The following is a 26,086-nucleotide window of genomic DNA, read 5'->3' on the forward strand; positions in this document are numbered from 1 at the left end:
TTTTATTTTTAAAGTTGGGATTTTTATTTTATTTTATCAGTTTAATTTCCCTTCTGCCTGACTTACTTTGGCAGGGTTGGTGGGAAAGCAGAAATGCAGATATGGTAACTTTTAAAGGGGCTTATCTAAATTGCCAACTTTTTGGAACATGGAGTATTGCTCTGTGATGAAAGGGTTGTGAATGTACTACCATACTCGGTACCTACCAGGCTGAAGCCTTTTAATGTTTTATGATTTGAATGACTCTGAAGTGAAAGACCTGGAAGCCCTATTGCCAATCAATCCCCGGAATAGTCCAATCCCTGTGATTAAAAGTTTGAGTTGGGGAGGAGAAGTTATCTTTAGGCACCTTTTCTGAGTGGATGAGATTTCTCAAATAAGAGTTGACAATTTGAATCATCAGTGGGTGAACACATTACCTTCCCAGGTACATTCCTCAAGACTGGGTTCTCTTCTATTCTGCATAGGTTCTTATATTGACCACCATCAGTGCACTATCTTTCAGTAGTGCATTAAGTGACATGGCTAACATCTGTCATATGTGGTTCATTCTCTCTCTCATATCCTCTCCCCGGGGGAGAATTGTGTGTGCACTCGTAGTGTTTTGTTTGGGTTTTGAGTTGTTTTTTTAAATGTATGTGCTCCTATGTGCTGATATTAGAGAAGGCAGGGCCAGAGAACAATGAGCTTTAGAGCTTCAGTTCTGTCCCATATGGCATAAGAAATGGGAGAGTTTGCACTTTAAATTCTCCTGCTACCTTGGTGACCCCATGGATTGCTTGTTCCAAGTACTCCCAAGGGCAGCACTGCATTAAGGTTTTGTCATTATTTATCTGACACAATGTGCTATGTAGAAATAACACAAATAGGATTAATTGTATTTATTATCTTACACTGACCCCTTCCACTTGTATCAGGCTTCACTTGTCCACCTGCAATGTGCTAATGGCCCCTTTGTGGATTATCACATACTGCTTTCTGGAGTCAAGAAGAAGTGTTTACAGTTCCTATTTTAGCTCCTTCAAGAAAAAACATGAGTTATAAGTGGCAGCGCCTGTGTGGGTAAATTTGTGGTTTATTGAAAGCTGTGTCCGAGCTCACATGATTAGAAAATAAGATAATGGCTGATTTTAAAAAATCAGCTGTTAGCTGCAGCTGCAGCTTTCAAAAGCTTTCCGCCCCATGTGGCTGCCTCACTTTTTTTTTATACGACTTTCTTTTATTAAAAAAGAAGCTGAATTGCAAGAACATTGAACATCCCATGATTTAGCTTTTTTAATACATGAACGATTTAAACTTTAAAATGATATGGCTATTAGCACAGGCATTAACAAAGATACATTATTGCAGAAGGAGGAAGCAGGACAGAGGATAAAAAAATAAATGAAAATTTAAAAATACACTCTTAGTTTAAATGTGTAGCCATATATTGCACACTTTAAAAATAGATGGTGAATGGAAGGCTCTTAAATTGTCTGTAAGTAGATGAACTTTATGCTTATGGTTTATTGAGATGTCACCTCCTCAATGAATAAATAGCCTTAAAATTCACAGTTATTCATATTGGGCTTAAAAGAATTAGATTATCAGTAAAAGACAGTTAAATGTTGATTTGACCATACTCTCACAAATTGATGAAAAAATATTTCAATCAATAATAATTGAAGTTTACAGATAGGCAAGGTAAGAAAAATCCTACTTTAAAGCTTAGTTTGATTAAAGAATATTTACTTGGTATATTTTGGCATGGTTTGAAATTTTTGAAAGTATTCACCATGTACCTATTCTGACTTCCACCACTGACCCCCATCCTGGGAGATCCTTTGTGCTCCTCATGAAACTCTGTGGATCCCTCTAAATTTCCTGCTCCTCCCCGTTTATCCTGTTGCCCATCCACAAAAGCCCTATACAATAGGAACCTTCCTTCCAATAGAGGAAAAATGGAAAGTGGCATTTTCTAAGCCCCGTCAGTGCAGCTTAGTGCCTGATGGATGGGCCCATGACCACCTGGTATAAAGTATGCTTCCTATTCCCCAAGGGGCCAACGGTGCTTTCTCCACAGTACTTCCTGTCCCAGCTGGGGAGAGAGTGGGATTCTGAGCTTGGGACCTGAGTTTATTTTCCCCATGTAGCACTATACTGCACTCTTTGACTCCCTCAGGGAACAGATGGCCAGGATCCCCTGGGGGACTAACATGAAAGGGAAGGGAGTCCAGGAGAGCTGGCTGTATTTCAAGGAATCCCTGTTGAGGTTACAGGGACAAACCATCCCGATGACTCGAAAGAATAGTAAATATGGCAGGCGACCAGCTTGGCTTAATGGTGAAATCCTAGCGGATCTTAAACATAAAAAAGAAGCTTACAAGAAGTGGAAGCTTGGACATATGACCAGGGAAGAGTATAAAAATATTGCTCGGGCATGTAGGAAAGATATCAGGAGGGCCAAATCGCACCTGGAGCTGCAGCTAGCAAGAGATGTCAAGAGTAACAAGAAGGGTTTCTTCAGGTATGTTGGCAACAAGAAGAAAGCCAAGGAAAGTGTGGGCCCCTTACTGAATGAGGGAGGCAAGCTAGTGACAGAGGATGTGGAAAAAGCTAATGTACTCAATGCTTTTTTTGCCTCTGTTTTCACTAACAAGGTCAGCTCCCAGACTGCTGTGCTGGGCAACACAAAATGGGGAAGAGATGGCCAGCCCTCTGTAGAGATAGAGGTGGTTAGGGACTATTTAGAAAAGCTGGACGTGCACAAGTCCATGGGGCCGGACGAATTGCATCCGAGAGTGCTGAAGGAATTGGCGGCTGTGATTGCAGAGCCCTTGGCCATTATCTTTGAAAACTCGTGGCGAACGGGGGAAGTCCCGGATGACTGGAAAAAGGCTAATGTAGTGCCCATCTTTAAAAAAGGGAAGAAGGAGGATCCTGGGAACTACAGGCCGGTCAGCCTAACCTCAGTCCCTGGAAAAATCATGGAGCAGGTCCTCAAAGAATCAATCCTGAAGCACTTAGAGGAGAGGAAAGTGATCAGGAACAGTCAGCATGGATTCACCAAGGGAAGGTCATGCCTGACTAATCTAATCGCCTTTTATGATGAGATTACTGGTTCTGTGGATGAAGGGAAAGCAGTGGATGTATTGTTTCTTGACTTTAGCAAAGCTTTTGACACGGTCTCCCACAGCATTCTTGTCAGCAAGTTAAGGAAGTATGGGCTGGATGAATGCACTATAAGGTGGGTAGAAAGCTGGCTAGATTGTCGGGCTCAACGGGTAGTGATCAATGGCTCCATGTCTAGTTGGCAGCCGGTGTCAAGTGGAGTGCCCCAGGGGTCGGTCCTGGGGCCCGTTTTGTTCAATATCTTCATAAATGATCTGGAGGATGGTGTGGATTGCACTCTCAGCAAATTTGCGGATGATACCAAACTGGGAGGAGTGGTAGATACGCTGGAGGGGAGGGATAGGATACAGAAGGACCTAGACAAATTGGAGGATTGGGCCAAAAGAAATCTAATGAGGTTCAATAAGGATAAATGCAGGGTCCTGCACTTAGGATGGAAGAATCCAATGCACCGCTACAGACTAGGGACCGAATGGCTCGGCAGCAGTTCTGCGGAAAAGGACCTAGGGGTGACAGTGGACGAGAAGCTGGATATGAGTCAGCAGTGTGCCCTTGTTGCCAAGAAGGCCAATGGCATTTTGGGTTGTATAAGTAGGGGCATAGCGAGCAGATCGAGGGACGTGATCGTTCCCCTCTATTCGACACTGGTGAGGCCTCATCTGGAGTACTGTGTCCAGTTTTGGGCCCCACACTACAGGAAGGATGTGGATAAATTGGAAAGAGTACAACGAAGGGCAACGAAAATGATTAGGGGTCTAGAGCACATGACTTATGAGGAGAGGCTGAGGGAGCTGGGATTGTTTAGTCTGCAGAAGAGAAGAATGAGGGGGGATTTGATAGCTGCTTTCAACTACCTGAAAGGGGGTTTCAAAGAGGATGGCTCTAGACTGTTCTCAATGGTAGCAGATGACAGAACGAGGAGTAATGGTCTCAAGTTGCAATGGGGGAGGTTTAGATTGGATATTAGGAAAAACTTTTTCACTAAGAGGGTGGTGAAACACTGGAATGCGTTACCTAGGGAGGTGGTAGAATCTCCTTCCTTAGAGGTTTTTAAGGTCAGGCTTGACAAAGCCCTAGCTGGGATGATTTAACTGGGACTTGGTCCTGCTTTGAGCAGGGGGTTGGACTAGATGACCTTCTGGGGTCCCTTCCAACCCTGATATTCTATGATTCTATGATTCTATGATTCTATGATTCTTGGAAGACCACCCAGCTAGCCCTGCTGTATGCCAATGTTTTCAGAGGTAATTCCTGGTAATTTATTCATTCATGTTGATATATTGAATCTGAAAATAAGGATTGTGACAATTCTAAATACTGAACTGTTTTGGTATGTCTGGGCTGACTATTTAAAATAGGTGGGTATCCCTAAAAATCAGAGATAGTAGCATTTAAACTGAAGATGAGTCCCTCTATTGTCAGCTGCGATTGCTTTCCCACTAGTTTAATGATGGCATCAGTATAGAGTGGGAAGGTTCAAAGGGCAATTTTTTTCTTTTGGAAGTTTACCGAAGGTGCAGAATGTGGGAGAAGCCATCAGTTACAAGTAGGAAGGAGGCGCAGTAGCATTCTGTCCTTTGATGGAGTCCATGCACTATAAAGAATACAAAGGGAACTTTTATAAATGAAAGCCTGTGGGGCTGCATCTGTTTATATGAGGCCAGAATCTGCCCCTGTCACATTCCAAACTGGGTTAAAATCGGATCCTTATGGAATCAGATCTGTAAGGACATGTTCTCCTAGTTTTTAGTCTCCTTTCAAAAGTTTTATCCTCTTTTTCTATCATTTGCAATGTATCATTCCGAATAGGAATGAGAGAGAAATTACAATAAAGACCACTTAAAATAATGTCTAACTTACTGACATTAAATCTAGCACAGTGTTGCTGAGTCTCATGATATTATCATGAGTCTCACAATATTTAATAATTTTACTTAAAGTCACAGCTCCTGGAGTCAAATGATTGCATGAGGATCTCAGCTTTTATTAAAAACAAAGTACATTTTTAGCCCTCCTGGTTGTGGTGAAAAGCTTGAAAATGTGGACCTAGTGCTTAGAAAGCAGAAGACAGTTAAAACATGGAATCATATTAGCACAGTAGTGAGAACATGACTGATCTCTGTTTTGTTTTGTTTTTTTTTTTAAAGATCCAAGGGCCATCAAAGTATACTTTTATATTTTATTAATTCAAGAGATATTCTTCAGGCTGTGCCTGAAGAGAAATGCCATCTTCTGACGATCTCATAACTTCCATGTGGTGTTCATAAGAGCTGCATTAAACAGTCTGTCATGATTTTTTACAAATGTAATTGTAATTTATAGAGATGGACTCACTACCTTTGATCACTAGAGCATGCCTGCAAGTACATTTGCAAACAGATCTTGCTGACATCAGTAAAGCCAGAATTAGCCTGTGTTTCAAAAATTGCCTGTTGTTCTAGCATTATCCAAAAGCTGACCCCTTAGAGCTCACCACAGTCTTGCAGTTCTTCCAAAAGAGAATGTTTCAAAACCAAAATGCTTTACATTGGGGGAAAATAGAATTTGAAGATACAGCAGATGGATTTTAAAGTGACCTTCCCTTTCCCTGCCTTAAATGTGCAAGTTGAAAAATACATAAAACACTTTGCAAATGCTAGAAGTTCCGTTTCCCTGCTTCCCCCAAGAACAACCCCACGCTGTGTTCCCTCCCACCCAGGGACAGCTTTTTATTTGATTAAACTGTACTTATTGCAACTGCCAAAAACAAAAGGTCATTTTATTTCTACAGCCATTTGTTGGTGTCTACAAAAGCAGAAGTTAACACTTGTTCTGAATTGTGTACAATAGAACATCAGAGTTACAAACACCAGAGTTACAAACTGACCAGTCAACCACACACCTCATTTGGAACCAGAAGTATACAATCAGGCAGCGGGAGGAGGGGAGCAAATACAGCATAGTACCGTGTTAAACATAAACTACTAAAAAAGAAAAGTGAAAGTAGCATTTTTCTGCATAGTGAAGTTTCAAAGCTGTATTAAATCAATGTTCAGTTTTAAACTTTTGAAAGAACAACCAAAATGTTTTGTCCAGAGCTGTGAACATTTCAGAGTTATGAACAACCTCCATTCCCGAGGTGTTTGTAACTTTGAGGTTCTACTGTATTTTTAAACTGAACTGAACTAGAGAAAATTCAATTAAGCTGATGGGTGGGGAAAGATTGGAGAAATTGCAGCTCTCTCGCATTTTGAGTACAGTGTTGTCCTAGTGGTGGCAGCAATGCAGTAATATAATCCTAGTTCAGAGTCATAGAAGTACATGAAGACAAAACCAAATTAACGGTAGCCTTATGCTACAAAGATATTAATGTAATTTAATTATCTTAATTTAGCTTTGTTCTATTTTACCGTAAAAACAAAACCCTTATTACAGTGCTTCAAAGTTTAGCTTTGTTGATGTTGTCCAGGCTTATTGAGGGAGATAAGGCTAAGTAGGAAATAGAACATTTGTTATGCTATGAGTTGTGTAATTTTTGTTCAGGTCAAGTAGAAATGCTGATTCCTGATGACTGAAACCTTTTCTGTGAATAAACAAACAGCATGCACAAGTGTTTACTGTTTTTAAGGCTGCATCATTTGTTTCAAACCCATGAGGGTTGAAGTGTGGGTTGAAAAAAATCTGCCTCACGGTCTCATACAAAAGTATTTGGGGGTCTCAGTTTACTCACTAGCGGTTTCAGGTGTCCGTCCATAAAAGCCCCTCACACAATTTGGCGCACATCCTGAAATTCAGACACGAAAAAACATAGGCTGAATATCAAGAAAATCTTCCTCATTGTGAGGAATATCAACTTGTTCAATAGTCTTCCAAGGGAATTGAAGGAAGCCCCATTGGCAAGGAACTGAAGGAAGCTCCAAGTTTGCCTGGGGAGAACACTATGACTTGCAGTCCTGTTTTGGCAGGGAGATGGATTAGAACCACTCAGTTCTCGGTATTGGAGGAAGACCACCAAATCATTCCACTTAGGCAACCAAACAGTACAGATAACTACGCACATAGACTTTATTTGAATGGATAAAATCAAATCTTGAACCACCTAGACACCCTTTTTAATAGTAGCTGTAATACTGGACACACCCCCCCGCACTGTCCCTTCCCCCAAGCCTCTGTCCTCATGTCTTCCCTTCCCCCAAGGTGCCGTTCCCACGCCTACCCTTCCCCCGAAGCCCGGTCCCACATCACCTGTTCCCCAAGACACTCTCCTCCCACCCGTCAATTGCCTTCACGGCCAGTAAAAAGTGAGAGGGCCATGGCTCCCTGGCCCTCCCTGTTCCGGCACCCCTGCAGTGCACATTTGTGAGTAAGGGAGCCAGTGTGCAAGGGGATTGAGTCTCCTATTCAGTGAAGTGGATTTCACCTAGAGTTTAACCATATTTGCACTCACATATAGCCTCTTCATGAACTTGTACTAAGACATAACCATCTTGTGAACCTGCTGAGCTCCACAAAATGATCTGTGGGATCAAGGCCTTAGTGAATCAACTATGGTTGCCTACAGATCCAGAGTCACACATGACCATAGGAAAAAACTGATCAATCTTCCTTTCATTTTCTCCTGCCTTAGCAGGAAGATAAGTTGAATGATCTCATTGCCAATAACAGTGCATGTTACAATTGCGTAAAAATCAGAGAATGTTCTGTGCAGAAATGTTGCAGTGCAGTATCTTTTTATGTACTCTGGTTTTGAATTAGAGCCTTGTTTAGCAGGGAGTTGGATTCAATGCTCCAGTATATTTTTCTATAACTAACTTCTGTGATTTTAAGAACTATCTTATAATTTGGCACAACTAACAGCCTCTAATCTGCTCTAAAGAAACTAAATTCTGGAGGTGTAGTGGGTCATGATTTAGATCCATTGCAGAATCGTGCAAAGAAGCTCATAATGAATGCTTATTTTTTTGAATTCTTTTATTTTAGTTTTCAGCTACAATATCACCAGTACCTCAGTAAATACTAATATTTCTCAAAAAAATGTTGGTTCTTAATATGGTTCCGTACATGTGGTACACAAATGTATTCAGATAGCCCCATGACACTGGCAAAAATAGGGGAAGGTTTGGCACTATCGAATATTGGCTTCAGAAGTATTATTGAACTGTTACACGATCTTTGTGTAACTGACCTCTCAGAGTAGGGTTCTTGTGTTTATAATTTGAAATAGATCTGAGGGCCTGCCTGTCCCCAAACCACTGATCAAGATTTAGTAATGGCTTATCACAGTGGTGGTATAATTTACTTGGCAGATGAGAGCTGGGGTGTGTTGCACTACGATAAAAGGTTATTTAGTGATAGATAAAATAATACATTTGGTTGTCAAAAATAACATAACAGGGATTTTATTTAAACTGGAACAAATGGAACTGGATTTCACCTACCTATGATAACATTAAGTATACAAAGAAAATATATAATAAAAAAACATTTGAATCCACACACACTGTAAAACTACATACAATCCTCTAAATAAAAAAATCTGTATCTCTTTATGTACAGGAAATTCTTATAGATTATTATTATTATTATTAGTTCAAGGTTCCTCTTTCCCCAAGCATCACACTGGGTTCTGTCTGATGCCCAAGTCAGTCTCTGAGCCTCAAGCCCCAATCGTGACTTCCTGAAGAGGTGACCTTGACTCTGGTGATGCCTGTTTGTGCAGGTGCACATTAAAGCAGACCCACTGGATCTGAAGGCCTTTTGTTCTCCTGTTTCGAATCTCCGGGACCACATGGATCAATGACAGGAGACGTCTGGAACCAATGGTCAGGAACAAACAGGAATAGATGCTCAGGAACATGCCATGATACACAGACTGACTTGACCAGTGAGCTTTAAACTGAAAGAACTCTCTTGTGATCGTCTGTCTGTCCTACTCAGTTTCAGTTTCTCCACTTACTCTGTTTCTCTCAGTCCTGGTTTCCCTCCAGCTGTCCTGTCACGCGCTCCCTCTTTTTCACAGTTTACTCACAGACTCTGGTCCTCTGGGTCTCTCTCTCTTAGGCTCCCCGCTGCCTGCCTCTGTCCCTCAACTCTTCTCCTTTACTCTTCCAATTGTCATTTCCCCTCCCTCTGAGGGGAGGGGTCACCTCCTTCCACTTTCTCAGAGGGAGGGACGACTTCCTCTCCATAAAACAATGACAGTACATTCATCCTGAACACACCCTAAATTGTATATCCCCATACTGGGTCAGGTTCTCTTACCATATTTACATTAGAGCACTCAGCACTGTATGTAATTTAGAGACAGAGTCTCTGACCCAAAGACTTTAGATTCAACATTAGATAGGCAGTATTGATAGAACATATAACCAATCTGGCCACAACCAGCTATGAATCATCTGGGCTTAAAGGGGAAGTGAAAGCAGCAATAAAATATATAATGTGATAAAAAGTGGTCAAAAGGAAAAAATTGATCACAATGAATACAAATTAGACAAAAGCTGTAGAAAATTGATAAGGGACACAAGGAGAAATCGATGGCCGGCTGAGCTAAGTACAGTAAGGAGGATATTAGGAACAAAAGGAACCCTAATAATGGGATTAATGCATTACTAGATCGAAATTCTAGAATTGTCAAGAATATAATGCAGAAAAGACTGAAGTGTTAAATATTTCTGTTTTGTATCTGGGAAAAAGTCAGGTGATTGGTGATTGATGATGATGAAATACTTTCTATTCCAAAATTAACTCAGGAGGATGTTAAAATACTACTACTAAAGTCTGATGTTTTAAAATCTGTGGGTCTAGATAACTTCCATCCAAGAGTTTTTAAAGAGCAGTTCAAGGACCTCTCTGGACTTTTAATGTTGATTTTTTAAAGATAAATCTTTGGACGCTGGTGAAGTCCTAGGGGATTGAAAACACTAATGCTGTGCCATTTTAAAAGGGTAAATGGATGTCCCAAGTAATTATAAATCTGGCATTTGAGTTGGCACTGCATGACATTTTGATTAAGAAACTAGCATGTTGAAAAAAATTAACATGACACATATTATGGATTAAAAGCTGGCTAACTGACAGATCTCAAAATGTAATTGTAAATAAGAAATCGTCATAGAGTTGGGTGTGTTTCTAGTCGGGTCCTGGAGGCATCAGTTCTTTTCCCTACTATATTGAATATATTTATGAATGCTATGGAAGAAAACATTGTCATTACTGATAAAATTAGCAGATTACACAAAGATTGGGGGAATGATAAATAATTAAGAGGACATATCCCTGATAGAGATCTGGATTTCTTGGTAAGGTGTTTGCAAGCAAACAATACGTGTTTCAATATGGCCAAAAATAAAGTCAAACATCTAGAAACAAAGAATGGAGGCTACACATATAGAATGGAGGACTCTGTGACTCTGAAAAAGACTTGGGGTCATAGTGGATAATCAGCTGAAAATGAGCTCCCAGTGTAACGCTGTTGCCAAAAAGAGCTAGTGTGGTCCTTGGATGTAGTAATGGTGAATATTCAAGGGGAGTTATATTATCTCAGTATCTGGCACTGGAATACTGTTGTCCAGTTCTCATGTCTTCGCATGAAAACGGATGTTGAAAAATTGGATAGGGTCCAGAAAAGAGCCACAAGACTGATGAAAGGATTGGAAAACTTGCTTTATAGTGAAATATTCAAGGAGTTCAATCTATTTAGTTTATCAAAGAGAAGGTTAAGGGGTGATTTCATCACAGTCTGTAAGTACCTACATCGGGAACAAAATTTGATAACAGAGGACTCTTCAATCTGGCAGACAAAGGTATAACACAATTCAATAGCTGGAAATTGAACCTATTCAGACTAGAAGTAATGTGTAGATTTTTAACAGACATGGCAATTAATTATTAGAACAACATACCAAAGGTTGTAGTGAATTCTCCATTACTGTGAATTTTAAAATCAAGATTGGAATTTTTTTTCTTTTTAAATATATGCACTAGCTCAAGCACACTTACTGGAATTAGAAGCAGGAATTAATTCAGGAAAGTCTTATGGCCAGTTTTATGCAGAAGGTCAGACTAAATGATCACAGTGGTCCCTTCTGGCCTTAAAATCTATTAATCTGTAGTATATCTCATAACCAGAAATGGTTCAATCTAAAACAGTAGCAAAAAAAAAAATCAGTTCTCCTTTGCAATACTGTTGGTGACCTAACGTCAATAAACTTTACTGATTTTGATTTTGTTTTTGTTTTGTTTTGCTTGTGTGAGCTAATTCCCATAACTTTATGGACACTACTTGAACACAGTCATTTTCTTTTAGGAATGAATTTAGGTCCAGACAGTGTTGGCCACTGAAGTTCATTCCCAAACCATAGAGTATGTACCACAGCATATAAACATCCGCATGTTGCTTGTCAATGTTCCTCAGCACTGAGCAGGCAAGATGACCTCTAGGAATATGAGATCAGTTTACTCTCGAAGCCTATTCAGCCCCAGGCACTTCTGCAGAGATTATTAATCAAGGTAGAAATTAGTGCTAATATGCGCATTGTTTTTGCAGAATGATTCTATAATTAGTCCAATTTATTATAGTTACTGAAAGTTGTTTTCTCTCATATTTAATCTAATCTACCAAATCAATCAGGTAAGAATGACTTTTGTTTACTACCAGGAATGACTAGATTTCTATCAGTCCCCTAGAGTTGAAGGGTTCAGTATCCAATTGTATCTCTCTTCAGCTATTCAACTCCTCAAGGTTATGTAGAAACAACTGCTGACTGTTTAATGGCCTAGACGAACACTGCAGCAAGGATCTGATCTTGCAAAGTGACTGGCCTCATCTCCCATAGACTTCTCACAGATTCAGGCCTTACCAAATTTAATTTGTGTCTTTGAAATAAATAACATGTGAAAGGCACTTTTCAAACCCAAATACTGGGTATGTTTTAGTTTGCGTGAATGTTGAGTTTAAATGTATGTTACTTGTATGTTGTACAAAAAGGGTAAAAGAACAGGATTTCTCAAATTTAGTGGTAAATTACCCAGAAAGGTAGACTGTTGATTGGGTTTCTCTAGTGCAGATTATGCTATGTTGTGCTAGTTAATTTTGAGTAATTATACGATATATTTGTCAAGAGTTACATGATTTCACTCAAATTGAGGTGTCTATGTGATGTCAACATATCTTGTGATATAGCTATTGATAGTTAACTCTCCAGTTTTTTCAGATGTGAGTAATCACTTCAACCAATGTTGCATAAGATACATTTTACTAATTGAGCTCATCAGCATTTGTTGTTGTTGCTTTTATGTTCATACTAAAATAGAAGTACTTTATGTAAAGAAGTTCTGGACTGCTAAATATAAATATAATTAAAGATGAATATTCTGTTCTCCTAATTAGGCCTATGCTTTGTTTTTTATAATGACAGCCCCAGATCGGAATACAGTAATTTAAAAGAATTGCTTTTTAGTGTAGGTCCTATAGATAAACAAAGTTTGTCTGCATGATGTGAACTGATGAATCAGGATTATTTTGTCTGTGATTAGTGATCATCGTAGTGGGGAGTTTATTTAAGTTACACTATCAAAACTCTGAAGAAGTGGGTTTTTTACCCACGAAAGCTTATGCCCAAATAAATCTGTTAGTCTTTAAGGTGCCACTGGACTCCTTGTTGTTTTTGTGGATACAGACAACACAGCTACCCCCGATACTTGACTATCAAAAATAGTAATTCGATATGTCAAAAATAGTTTAAACTTGACCACAAAATCATTATCTGCCATTATGGTTTTATTTCATAGCTCTCTTTACTGGTAGATGACACATGGTTTGTGCTTAACAGTTTGAGGGGTACGTTTTCAGCATGCTATTGTATTTGGAGATTTAATAATAGGAGATACATGTTTAACAGGAATGGTGTGTTTAATGCCACACATGCTATATTGAAAGTTTACCACACCTGCTAACCTGAAACTTTATCATTGCATGTCCAGATTTTACATGTTATCCACATCTTATTCTTTGAAATCCAGGAAAAACCAAATGTATCCTTTTCTTAGATTTTTGGCAGAATTGGGTGGAATTTTAAGCACAACTCAGGCCATGTCTATATGTATGGTGCTGCAGTGGCTAAATATGCGTTCGGAGTGTGTCACGCCACCGGAGCCATTTGGAGTCAGAATAAATATTAACTCTTTTCCCTCTAGCATACCAACAGGCAGCTGTCAAAGCCTGCAACTCAGCTGACTGAGCGCTTGTTCCAGGTGACAGCGGTTTCCCCATTAATACAGTATGACCATTTCCTTTCCAAGTCAGGCCAATAAAGGTTGCTGGTTAGCCCCAAATTCCCGTGGGTCTAGTCCAGACACCACTAACCTCAACCAAGTGGTCTCTGCCTGGTCAGCTTTCAGGAACACCTCTATAAAAATTTCCAAATCTACATCTTCTCCAGTTACCTTGGTATCCTCCTAATATCATCAGAAGTTTGCAGGGCTGCAGGTTTTATTTCTGACACAATGCCCAAAACTCTACTTCCACATGGAGCATCTGTATTGGCTGTAGAATATTAGCGAACAAGAACACAGAGATAGATACTGGCTTGGCTGAGTGCTACCTAAATGAAAATTTCAAATATGAATGAAGTGTACCTTGTTTTGCCTAAATGTGGAAATGATGAATGTATTAATATGTGCTCTGCATTTTACATTGTGCTTAGTAAAGATCATTTTGCACAGGAATTTATTTGTTTGAGAGCGGCTCATTGTGTATAATAATCTGTCCAGTCCATGCTAATGGTCTTTATGCTGCTGGTTTTGATGTTTTATAAGCTGCATGCTGAGAGGTGACTCGTAGGTGTAACACTGAAATCGTTACATGCCAATGTGAAGAAATCAGTGTAAATATGCAGACAAAAGAACAAATGGTGAAGGTTATTCTGATTATTACAAGCTTCTCTGTGGTAATTGAGTTTTGAGGACTGATCCCAAAATGCAGATATTAGCTGGAAAAGGATCCTATAGAGTTTCACTGCACTGAGGTTCTGAGGAGGAAGACTGTCAAGGTTCCTTCCCCACTCTGAACTCGAGGGGACCTGCATGAAAAACCCCCTAAGCTTATTTTTACCAGCTTAGGTTAAAACTTCCCCAAGGTACAAACTATTTTACCTTTTGTCCCTGAACTTTATTGCTGCCACTACCAAGCGTCTAATAAAATATAACCGGGAAAGAGCCCACTTGGAAACGTCTTTCCCCTAAAATCCCCCCAAGCCCTACACCCCTTTCCTGGGGAAGGCTTGATAAAAATCCTCACCAATTTGCATAGGTGAACACAGACCCAAACCCTTGGATCTTAAGAACAATGAAAAAGCAATCAAGTTCTTAAAAGAAGAATTTTAATTGAAGAAAAAGTAAAAGAATCACCTCAATAAAATCAGGATGGTAAATACCTTACAGGGTAATCAGATTCAAAACATAGAGAATCCCTCTAGGCAAAACCTTAAGTTACAAAAAGACACAAAAACCGGAATATACATTCCATTCAGCACAACTTATTTTATCAGCCATTTAAACAAAACAGAATCTAACACACATCTAACTAGATTGCTTATTAACCCTTTACAGGAGTTCTGACCTGCCTTCTTGCTCTGGTCCTGGCAAAAGCAACACACAGACAGAGAGAACCCTTTGTTCCCCCCCCTCCAGCTTTGAAAGTATCTTGTCTCCTCATTGGTCATTTTGGTCAGGTGCCCGTGAGGTTATCTTTAGCTTCTTAACCCTTTACAGGTGAAAGGGTTTTATCTCTGGCCAGGAGGGATTTAAAGGTGGTTAGCCTTCCCTTTATATTTATGACAAAAACTTTGTGGGGATGCATTCAAAAATTGTGGAGCTGAACTTTATGGTATTGATTACAATGGATATATTTGTTTAAAAGGAAATTAGAACAAGACTACATGCACCTCCAAAGCTGAAGGAAAGTCTGTTGTTTGTACCTAGAACATGGCAGGATTGTTTAAAAACAAAACAAAACAGCTCATCCTTGTATGTAGATTGCCAGGTAATGCTGCTGCAAAGTCAGTGAGACCTTGGCTTATTTGCTGTGTAGGTCCAACTCTGCATATTAATGTTGTCAAGGGGCCAATTTAACTTGCTGGAAGATTCATCTTGCTAACTTGAAGTTTAGAACAATGCTGTTAAAGTTTTCCATTCTGTGTGTGTGGAACTTGCCTGCTTTGATTAATTCTTCCCTCTTGCCCACGTTATCTGCCCCTTTTGGACTTCTGTTATCTTCTCCTTGTGTACAGGAGGTGTACCCTCAATATGTGATTTAAAAACACAGGTCAACTTGAGTTGCTTAGGACAGCCATAACTTTTGGGCCTAATTTACACAAAAATCAGAGTAGGCGGAGTATAACTTGGAGTCAATAAAAATACTACAGTAGATATACTGTACATCCCACTAAATGTTTTCTTTAAATTGCTGGGCTGCTACAGAATAATTTTATTCAGAGTAATTAGTATGCTATGTTGGAAATCTTAAATAGCAGCACAAACATTTAGATTGCTTTCCCCATCTTTTCTTTATGGACATTTTGTGGGCTACTTTGAGTTTCTGGGAACTTTGCCACTTTCCAAAACTGAGTAAAAGTTATTGGTAAGGAACAAAATAAATATTTGTAGGTAGTTTTAATAAGAGAATATGTGTGTCTGATCTAATCCAGAGCATATAAAGGACAGTGGTTTTGATTATTTTTCAGTTGTTAATAGTAATGGACTCAAAGGATTTGGAGTTTCTCTTACTATGATTGGGACCATTGGATATGGGGAGTGGAGAAGTTGTGTTATTTTAATTTCTGTACTGAATTTTCAAAAAATTAAAAATTTTCAGTGTACAAAAATCCAAATTGAGAGCTCAACCCTTTCACCCAGATACACATACAGAAGAGAACCTCCAGGAGCAAATCTCTTCTGGTTTGAGGGATATAGAGATGTCAGTCTCCTTCACATCACCTTCCTCAGACTTTGCAGAAGGTTCTCTAGTTGGGACTATGTCCCGTCTGGGAAATCTACACGCGGTGAGGAATCATCTTTAAGAGGACGTTCCAGAGGAAGCTAAGTCCTGTGAGAGATGCTTTAAAAATTCATCTCCCAGTGGGTGATAGGAGGGGATGCAGAGGGATGCAGGGCCAATGTAGATCAGCCTGTAATTTGACCAGGTACCTTAGATCTGTTGGGTTTGGGAACAGGATTCTCTGTTTTTCAGTTGGAATGGGGCAATTTGTTTTCCATACATGACTGACATTTACACTGTTCACACAGTTGAAACATAAACATTTTTAATCTGAATCAGAGCAGTGATCCATCTATTCCATTGTTCTGTCTTCTCTGACAGGGACTAGTATTAGCCGCCTAGAGGAAGGTGCAACAGATCCTGAAGTGGGCTATTCAGGAAGAACTTGCCCACTTAATGTAACTGTGGGTTGGTTTTCTAGTTATCCATATCTAGGGTGACCATATTTTCCTATGCTGAATATGGGACACCTGGTAAAATTATTTATATTCAAGTGAGTTCAATGACAATCCATCAGAACTTTGCAGTGCAAACATTCAAATTAACATCAAGTTGTCTGAGCCCCTGTAAAAAAAGAAATACTGCGTAGTTTGATTCTTTTTATTTACCTTCTTATCTTTAAGGCTTTAGGGCTCACACAGAGAGAGGTGACACAAACACACCCTCACGTGCACCTTTCTCACACGGGGGGTGACCGACCAACCCGATCCTCCCTGCCAGGCACTCCGCCCTCCATGCCTGGCTGGGCCCCCAGGATGGACCCACCTCTCCTGGTACCTGGCACCACATCTTCCCGAGGCAACACTTGGCAGGGGAGGGCACGCAGGGTCACATTCCCCCCCCCCCCGCTTCCCAGATTTCTGCCAGGGTTCAACCAGAATGTGGCCAGCATCAGCCATTCAGCACTGTGCGGGAGGGAAGGGACAGGAGTTGCTTCCAGGCGCAGAGGAAGAGGAGGGGGAGAAGGGATGACATGGCCCATGTCTTTGCAGAACTCATCTCTTCCCGCCACAACTCCAGTGTGGCTGGAAGCAGCTTATTCCTTCCTGCCCACACAGTGTTGAAAGGCAGCTCTCAGGGTTCCCTCTCCACTCTGAACTCTAGGGTACAGATGTGGGGACCCGCATGAAAGACCCCCTAAGCTTATTTGTACCAGCTTAGGTTAAAAACTTCCCCAAGGCACAAATTCTTCCTTGTCCTTGGATGGGTACTGCTGCCACCACCAAATGAGTTAGACAAAGATTCAGGAGAAGAACCACTTGGAGTTCCTGTTTCCCTAAAATATCCCCCCAAGCCCTATACCCCCTTTCCTGGGGAGGCTTGAGAATAACCTTCCAACCAAATAGGTAAACCAGATTCTTAAAAAACAGAACTTTATTATAAAGAAAAAAAAGCAAAAGAAGCACCTCTGTAAAATCAGGATGGAAGGTAACTTTACAGGGTAATCAGATTCAAAACAGAGGATTCCCCTCTAGGCAAAACTTAAAAGTTATAAAAAGAACAGGAATAAATCTCCCTCTTAGCACAGGGAAAATTCACAAGCTAAAAACAAAAGATAATCTAAGGCGCCTTGCCTTATTTACTTATTCTTTTTGCAATCTTGAGACTCATTTTAGGAGAAGGACTTTTCTGACCTGTTGCTTCTCTGCTTCCCCAGGGAACACACAAACAAAGCCTTCCCCCCAACCCAGATTTGAAAGTATCTTCTTTCCCCATTGGTCCTTTCGGTCAGATGCCAACCAGGTTATTTGAGCTTCTTAACCCCTTACAGGTAAGGAAGAATTCTAGGCTACCCTTAGTTCTATAAAAAGAAACGGAGAACTTGTGGCACCTTAGAGACTAACAAATTTATTAGAGCATAAGCTTTCGTGAGCTACAGCTCACTTCATCGGATGCATTTGGTGGAAAAAAAAAAACAAAAAAAAAAACAACAAAAAAAAAAACAATGGTTCTGAGCAGCTAACACCTCCAGGCTGCTGCTGGCCACCAGCGTAAGCCGGCTGCCTCCAGCTACAATGCAAGCAGGAAGGGGTTAAGCCCTAAGGAAGCATTGTGCACCAAGGCCAGGGAACCTGACTGCAGGGGCTTCAGCAAATCTAGCCAGAGAGGTGGCTCAGCAGGGGAGGGTGTCTGCGGGATAGAGCAGCCCCGTGCTTTCTGCGGGCAGGACCTGGGGGGGCGGGGGAGGGATGAAGAGGGTGTTAAGCCCCTGCCCCGGGGGCTGCTCTGAAGCCTGCAGGTTTGGGATGTGAATAGATTGGAAATCGCTTCCCCCCTCCCACTCCAGAGCTTAGTTGAGGAGTGGAGAAGCTTCCCCATGCCAGTGCTGTGTAGGGCTTTGGCACATTCAGGGCTTGGCTTCTCTTGGCCAACACCTCAGGCCAGAGGGTATTGGGCTTTCCCGGGGTGCTGGCCCAGCCAGAGGCAGTGCGGGAAGGAAGGGGCCTGCCAGCCAGGCTGTTGGTGAGCTGAGTGCTCTGACCAGGGACTGGTTCTTCGCACAACACTAGGAGTGGGATGCGTCCTACCAGGGGGGATATGGAGGAGCAGTGGGGCTCTGGGGGATGAAGGGGTGAAGTAGGGAGAGGGCAGTGAGGGGGGAGCATGTAAAGAGGGCTGATGGGTGGGCAGCAGAGGCAAAACGTAACCAGCCGCTGCCTGGCGCCTGCCCACACTCACCAGCCACCGCAGCTCAGAGCGCGCAGCCAGCGTGGGCCAGAAACGGAACGGGGGCGGGGCCCTGCTGGCGCATCACCGGGGGAGTGGCCAGCCCCGCGTGCTGCATCTTCGCCCCACCACCAGCTTTGCACACCCACCCCCATTGTCAGCCACTGGAGCCCTCCATTCACCGCTGGTAGCGGGTGGCTGGCGAGCAGGGATCCGGCCAGCAGCAGGACCCACCAGTACTGATTAGGGGGAGACAGAAAATACAGGACAATTTGCCCATATTTAAGAAAAAGTCAGAACACCTGCAGGAGGGCTTAAATACAGGACTGTCCCTTTAAAAATGTGATGTCTGGTCACCCTATCCATATCGGTGTTCAGTCCTTTTCTGAATCCTGTGAAACTATTGGTCTCAGTGATGTATTGTGGCAATGTTCCCCACGGTTTTTATTTATTTTATATATATATATTTATATTTAAGCATTCCTTTTTTTTAATAATACATTTTTTGTCTTTCCGTTTCATGGACTTAAAGCCTATTGAAATCAATGGGAGTTTTCCCATTTATTTTATGGGCTTTGCCTTTATACCTCCTCAAGAGACAGTAGACTGGACCACCTGATTTACCTTCTGTGTTCTATTAATTCTTTTGCATATCTTTATCCCATCCTTTTATTTGTCTCCTCTCCGAACTGAATAGGTAGGCCCAGTCTTTTCAATCTGTTTTCATAGAGAAGTTTTTCCATATCTGTAATAATTTTCATCATTCATCTCAGAACCACCTCAATTTCTTCTCTAAACTCTCTGAGATGAGGTGTCTACAAATCAGTACTAGATATCTACAACATTAACTAGCCTCTGTTTTTCCAGGACAGTATCTGAGTTTATTGAGAGATTGCATTTCATTAGCACCTCAGCCCCCCATTCATTCTTAAATTCCTTCAGAACTCTTGGACAGATTTCCCATCTGATCCTGTTGGCTGCTTGTGCCTTAATTTATCAGGTTGTTCCAGCACCTTGTCTTTTCATATCTCAATATCTGACAACACTTCTGTTTTATTACCTTAAAAGAGTAGGTTCAGGTTTGGTATACTCCCAAAAATTAACTGTGGTGGAGACTGATGCAACATCTTTATCTTCCTCAATAATTTCCTTTACTGCCTCATGACACAGTGCTTCTACCCTATCTCATACAGGCTTCTAATTTCTGAACTACTGAAAAATAATCACTTGATATTTATTTATATATCGTTGACTTTCCTCTTCAAATTCCATCTAAGTCAGATTTCCATTTTATATATTGCTCGCTGTGGTTTACACTCAGTTCTACTGGTTTCATTAATGTAGGATTTATATATCTTAATTACATTCTGCTTGGTTCCTGAGCAGCTTGAAAGTATTCAACAGAAAAAAATCCCTCAGTTTTTACATAATGAATTACTTTTAAACTGCACATTAAAAAAAGACACCGGAGCATTTATCAGGATGTTTGTGGGCTCAGTGGTTATGTGTTTAAAAAATATTCTGTGGAATGGCTTTGTCCCATGACAGAGATTTAGAAAGCTAAGGATTCAGATTCCAGCTGAGATTCAGGCCTATAATCTTGTTTGAAATGTTCCCTTTCATAATGCTACTTGGCTGCAGTATATCTGTAGTTGGGAGCAGTGGAATACAAGCCGGCTAGAGTCTTTCCCGCAGAAAAGACCATCACCTGTTGGGGCCCTCACTGAGAAGTGCTCAGGGACTATTCCAGCAGCAAAAGCAGCAGCCTCTGAAAGTACTGCCCACCATTCCATAACGGATACTTGTACTTCTGGAATGCACTTCATTTTTGAAAGGAACTTTGTACTGTAGAGAAGGCTAGTTTTCTTTCTTTTCTCCTGGGGGCTGCTTCTGGTAGTTTTTTAACCTGCAGTTTAAAAGTTTTCAAGGAAAGCTTGTGAAGTAGGCAGGGACAATGGAGGAAAATGAAAGCCAGAAATCTGAGCTGTGCCTGGCTTGTTCAACAGACAGCAGACAGATGAAGGGTAAGTAACAGAATCAGTCAAAGATGGAGTTACATTTAAACATGTCCCTCATTGCTGCTTTTTATAACTAGAGATAGAGGAAATAAAAAGTGTGCTTCTTGTGCATGTGACTTTTGAAGGCTTGCCTGATACGTTGGGGATTTTTATGTTTAACTTTCTCTTTGGAGAGATTTTTATTTAAGAGCTAAAGCAGAGTGTATATTGATGTCACATTTTGTGACACACTAAGCAATGTGATATGGAGTGCGTTACTTCCCTAAGGAAGGATAAATACTATCGGCTACCTTTTAAATTCTCTATACTCCAACAGCAGAAGCAGAGAAACACTTCATTTTATAGAAGCAGTACTGAGATTACGTTTTTTTTTTCAATTCCTATTTTAGAACACACAGATCTACAGTAGATTGTCATGAGATGAATTTACTTTGTGTGAAACAAGGTGGATTGAGTTTGGAATGAAGCCAAGAAATTATGAGCATGGTTTTCATGTAAGGTCAGCTGTGATGCATTTATACAATTACCATTGCACTGTATTTTGTCTGAAACTTAATGCAAACAGTTTCCTGATGAATTTTTATGTAGGGTATTCCACTTTGTACAAACATTCAGGTGGCATGACAGATATCTAATCTAAATTTATCTCTTATAAGTATTTATAGAACACCAATCATGGTAGCTTTTTGAACACTTCCAATACACATGCATGTTGTATTGTGTTTCTCATGCAGATTTCAGTGAAACATATATGCTCCTCTGTTTGTATAAAATAAACATAATATATTTGGGTATAAATGGTAATTGAAAATATATTTTGGTATTTCACAGTATTAAAAGTCAGTAATATCTGTGAATATGTGGCATACTCGGAAAAAGCATATAATAAACAAAACTCTAATGTGGTCATTAGTACTGTTTGACATTCTGCCAGATCATAGCAAATATGTGAGCAATGGGTAACTCGTAGTCCATCCGTATCGTTCGGGTGTGTGTATTCACGCACCTTTGTGTGTACGGAGAACAAAACTTTCACTAAAATGTGTTCCTGAATTGCAAAAAGAAATAACATGCTATTACCATACTACCCATGTAAAATGTATTGATATTCATGTGATGGTAGAAAGAAGAGGTATGTCTGGACCAGCTCCTGAAACTGGAAGATCCAAGTCACAATTAATACAAAAAATTATCATAAATTAAGTTAAATTTATTTTTTCCTGCAAGTTTTCTTCATTAAATTATATTTCCTGTAGTGATGGATGAATCTCAGAATATTTTGAATTTGGGTTTAATTCATATAAGCACCTAGTTCAGATTTTCAAGCCTTTTGAGCACTATCCCAGTCCCCACAAAGCCTTTATCCAGTCATACAACACATGCCATTTGTCCTCCCTCCATCCACCATGACAGCAGACCTTCTTAGAGGAAGGTCCAGCAACTACCACTAATTTCTTAGGTAAAAGGTCTCCCCTTCAAGAGCATGATAGGCTTATCATATTCGTACCTCTGGCATCCTCAGAGCATTCTCTCTCACCTACCCCTTTTTAAGGGGTGCTACATTTATCCTCCTCCTGCCTACAACCCATGCAGTCTTCTAGGGACAATCAGATGATCCTTTACCCATTAGAAAGTTTTCTGGGGGGATGGTTGTTAATCTGACTCTTTCCTCAATGCCCTCTCATCCCAAATGTATTTTCTAAGGTGTGGATAGCCTGCCCATTCTGCCACTCAGTAGTAGCAGGATCCAGAAACTTGCTGTTGGATTCCCCTGCTTCTGATACTATGATCTTCACATGCACCTGGAGCTAAAATGCCCCAGTGTGCATTGTAGTATTTCACAATCCCTGCTCTTGCCTTCCCCCAAGGTGACCTGCCACCAGGTAAGAAGTGCAAGGGAAGTACATTTAGGAGGAGATTTGAGAAGGGGATCTGTAAGGCAGACATTCCAGAGCTTCAGAAAGGGTTAGAGTTCAGTTTGGTTCAATTTCAGGCGGGTGGAGGGGGGGAATATTTTATCCAAATTAGTTTGCCGGATTCCTAATCAATGTAAGTTGTGCACCAAAAGAAAGCAGTAGGGACTGCAGTGTTTTGTAGTATGTTACATGTCTATCAATGCCATGAAAAGAATGTGTCACGTAACATATATATTAATAACATAACCTAGACATGGCAAGGTAACAATTAGTTTGCATTTGTTTCTTTTCAGTTATGTGTGGGAAAAACTGCTACATTTTGGATAATTTTAGGAATTGAGTGTTTTTCTCTCACATGCAGTGCTAGAAAAGGCTAACATAGCACCATGTCTTTTGGTTCCTTCTTGAAGTCTCCATATATAATAAATAATGATAAAACACTTTGGTTTGGTGTTTGAGTCTCTTCATGCTGATAGATGAATCTTTAGATATCTCTTAAGAACTCAAGTGCGGAGCATGGATAGGTTTTGCATGAGATGTAGAGCAGGATTACAAAATTTAATGAACTTTCTCTTGTGTTTTGTGTTATACAGGTTAAGGTAGATTTACACTCATGGCAGTGTGTAGAGTACAGACACTGCACACCTGGATAGCATCGGTATAAATAACAGTGTAGACAGTGAGGGACAGCTTAGGTGAGTAGAGTGCCCTACATGCCTGAACCCTAGGGTATGTATGAAACACAGCTCTCTACATGTCCAAGCAGTGCCTCCCATGTCTATACTTCTGTTTTTCGCAGTGCAGTCTCTCACTGTCTTCCTGCAGCCACAGGCTTTCCCCACTGCAGTGAAAGGCTCTGTAAGCAAGGAAGAGCTCTGGCGTGGGAGAGGCAACAGGTGGGGAGCTGCCAGAGTCTTTACTACTAGAGCTTTTCCCTGCTGCCAGAGCTTTCACTGCTGCATGCACTTACACACCACAGTGACAAGTGTGAACACAGCCTGCTTTTCACTGTGGCATGTAGCTACACATGCCCTACATGCCACAGCAAACGTAGAAAAGGCCTGTATTGTATCCTCAAGGAAGTGCTCACAGCTGCTATTGTGACCTTACATTAGGGGGTTTGTGTGTGAGGGGTATATACATAGCCATGCTTACGCCTATTACTCAGACATCTGAGATGGCCCCTGTTCAACCGAAATACAGAACGTCTTTTTGCCTGGCACTTCCATTTCAACAAGTTCAGAAATATAATATCTATATTTAGTGTGTGATGGATTAACAATGCCAGATTATCCCTCTTACTGGAGATCCATTGATGTGGGTGCACAGCCTACAGAAACCTTTTGAACCATTGGTGCATTTGGAATAGGCACATTTCTTTATTGCAAACAAAATACTCATTTTTACCACTTCTTTCAAACAAATCTCAGTGCATCTGGTAGTAGGATTTCTCCCTGAGTTTTCAGAAAGCATCATCACAAAGTTATTGAGGTTGGGAGTTTTTGTAATTAAGTTACACATGGAAAATTTGCGTTGTCCAATAGACCTCAACATGTGTGGCTGCAGCTCTGATGTCCTGATGTTGGAGACACTTTTAGGAATGCTGGTTTGCTCAAAATCAGCTAAAGATTTAAAAACTGCATTGATTGTGTTTTTTTTGGTTTTGCACATATTTAAAGGAACACATTAAGGAGGCAAATTTAGTATGAAAGTCTAGCTTTGAACTCTAGGGCTTCCTACAGAAGAAGTGTATTGCCAGTTCCCAACATGTATGCAAGACAGGTTTAAAAAAAAAAGTTTATTGCTATGAAGGAGTGTGATGTTCTGAGTCTGCAGCACATTATCTTTCTGTAGTTTTTATCTAGTGTTTCTCTTTACGAAAAAGTTTGAATTTGGATGCAGATCTAAACTTCTCCAGGGTTAGGAACATTAAAAACGTAAGAACAGCTGTGCTGGGTCATACTCGTGGTCCATTTAGCCTACTATCCTGTCTTCTGACAGTGGCCAATGTCAGGTGTGTCAGAGGGAATGAACGGAACAGGCAATCATCGAGAGATCCATCTCCTGTCATCCACTCCCAGCTTCTGGCAAACAGAGGGACACTCAGAGTATGGTGATGGGTGTGGAGCTGTTTGGGTTCAAGATTTAGGTTCAGCCTGTCACAGAGAGAGCAGCCTAATTCTTACTTCTCAAAGTTTGATGACATTTGGATTTGGACTTTTATTTCGGGCCTATCTATACTATAGTAGGTATAATGATCTATAAGTAAGGAACACTGTTATTACTATAGTGTCCACAAGTGTGCTAGATCAGTGGTGGTTCTTTGAGTGCTTGCTCATGTCTATTCCAAGTAGGGGTGTGTGTGTGTGTGTGTGTGTGTGTGTGCCACATGCACAGTCATCGGAAGGTTTCCCCTCAGCAGTACCCATCGGGTCAGCTGTGGCGCTCCCTGGAGTCACGCCTTCGTGGCAGTGTATATAGATCCGTGCCTACCCACCACCTCCGCACTTCTGTCTTACCGCCAGTGACGGTCGTTGGAACAGCTCTTCTCTTGCTACAGCAAGCGATCTCCTAGTGGACTTTTCTTGTTGTACCTGTAAATAGTTGGAAACTTTGCATTAGTTAGTTCTAGTAGTTCATAGTTAGTTTAGATACATTTTAGTTGGGGGTTTCCCCCCACCATGTTTCCCTCCCAGGGACCAGGGCATGCGGGTCCTGTCAGAAGCCTATGCTAAAGGGATACCCACATGATTCCTGCTTAAAGTGTTTGGGGGAAGCACATCAGACTGAGAAGTGCAAAATCTGTAGAGGCTTCTGCCCAAGGACTAAGGCCATATCTACACTTACCGGGGATCGATGTTCCTGTGATCAATGCAGCGGGGGTCGATTTTGTGGGTCAAGCGAAGGGTGCTCTCTGGTAGACTCTGGTACTCCACCGGAATGAGAGGAGTAAGATAAGTCGACGGGAGAGCGTCTCCCATCAACACAGCGTAATGTAGACACTGCAGTAAATTGTCGTAAGCTACATCAACTCCAGCTATGTTATTCACGTAGCTAACTTAGGTCGACTTACTGCAGTAGTGTAGACGAGGCCTAAGAAGGAGAGGGACTTTAGGCTGAAAGTGTTCCTCTTGGAGTTAGCCCTTCATCCCCAGCCAGCACAGGCAGTGTCCGACCCCAAGCTCAGCACTTCGGTGTGGAGCACACCAGTCTCACTAAGGGTATGTCTACACTACGAAATTAGGTTGATATTATAGAAGTCGATTTTTAGAAATCGATTTTATACAGTCGATTGTATATGCACACTAAGCGCATTAAGTCAGTGGAGTGCGTCCTCA

The 26,086-nt window shown here is 41.0% G+C and overlaps 1 protein-coding gene across 17 annotated transcripts in view; it reads left to right on the top strand.

Moving 5' to 3' along the window:
- Window positions 1–26,086, top strand: part of KIAA1217 (KIAA1217 ortholog) — a 528,161-nt gene that overhangs the window by 236,924 nt on the left and 265,151 nt on the right. Inside the window, exon 1 of one of the 17 annotated variants that reach the window (XM_043509458.1) lies at window positions 20,542–20,838. The exons of 13 other annotated variants lie outside the window; for them this stretch is intronic. In XM_043509458.1, the coding sequence (XP_043365393.1) occupies window positions 20,769–20,838 (70 nt within the window). In that variant the 5' untranslated portion in view covers window positions 20,542–20,768. Of the gene's footprint in view, window positions 1–20,541; window positions 20,839–26,086 lie in introns of those variants that run through there. 3 more of the 17 variants (XM_043509456.1, XM_043509470.1, XM_038392049.2) reach the window with 3 other exon arrangements.

The sequence above is a fragment of the Dermochelys coriacea genome, chromosome 2 (assembly GCF_009764565.3).
Source record: "Dermochelys coriacea isolate rDerCor1 chromosome 2, rDerCor1.pri.v4, whole genome shotgun sequence".
NCBI lineage: Eukaryota > Metazoa > Chordata > Testudines > Dermochelyidae > Dermochelys > Dermochelys coriacea.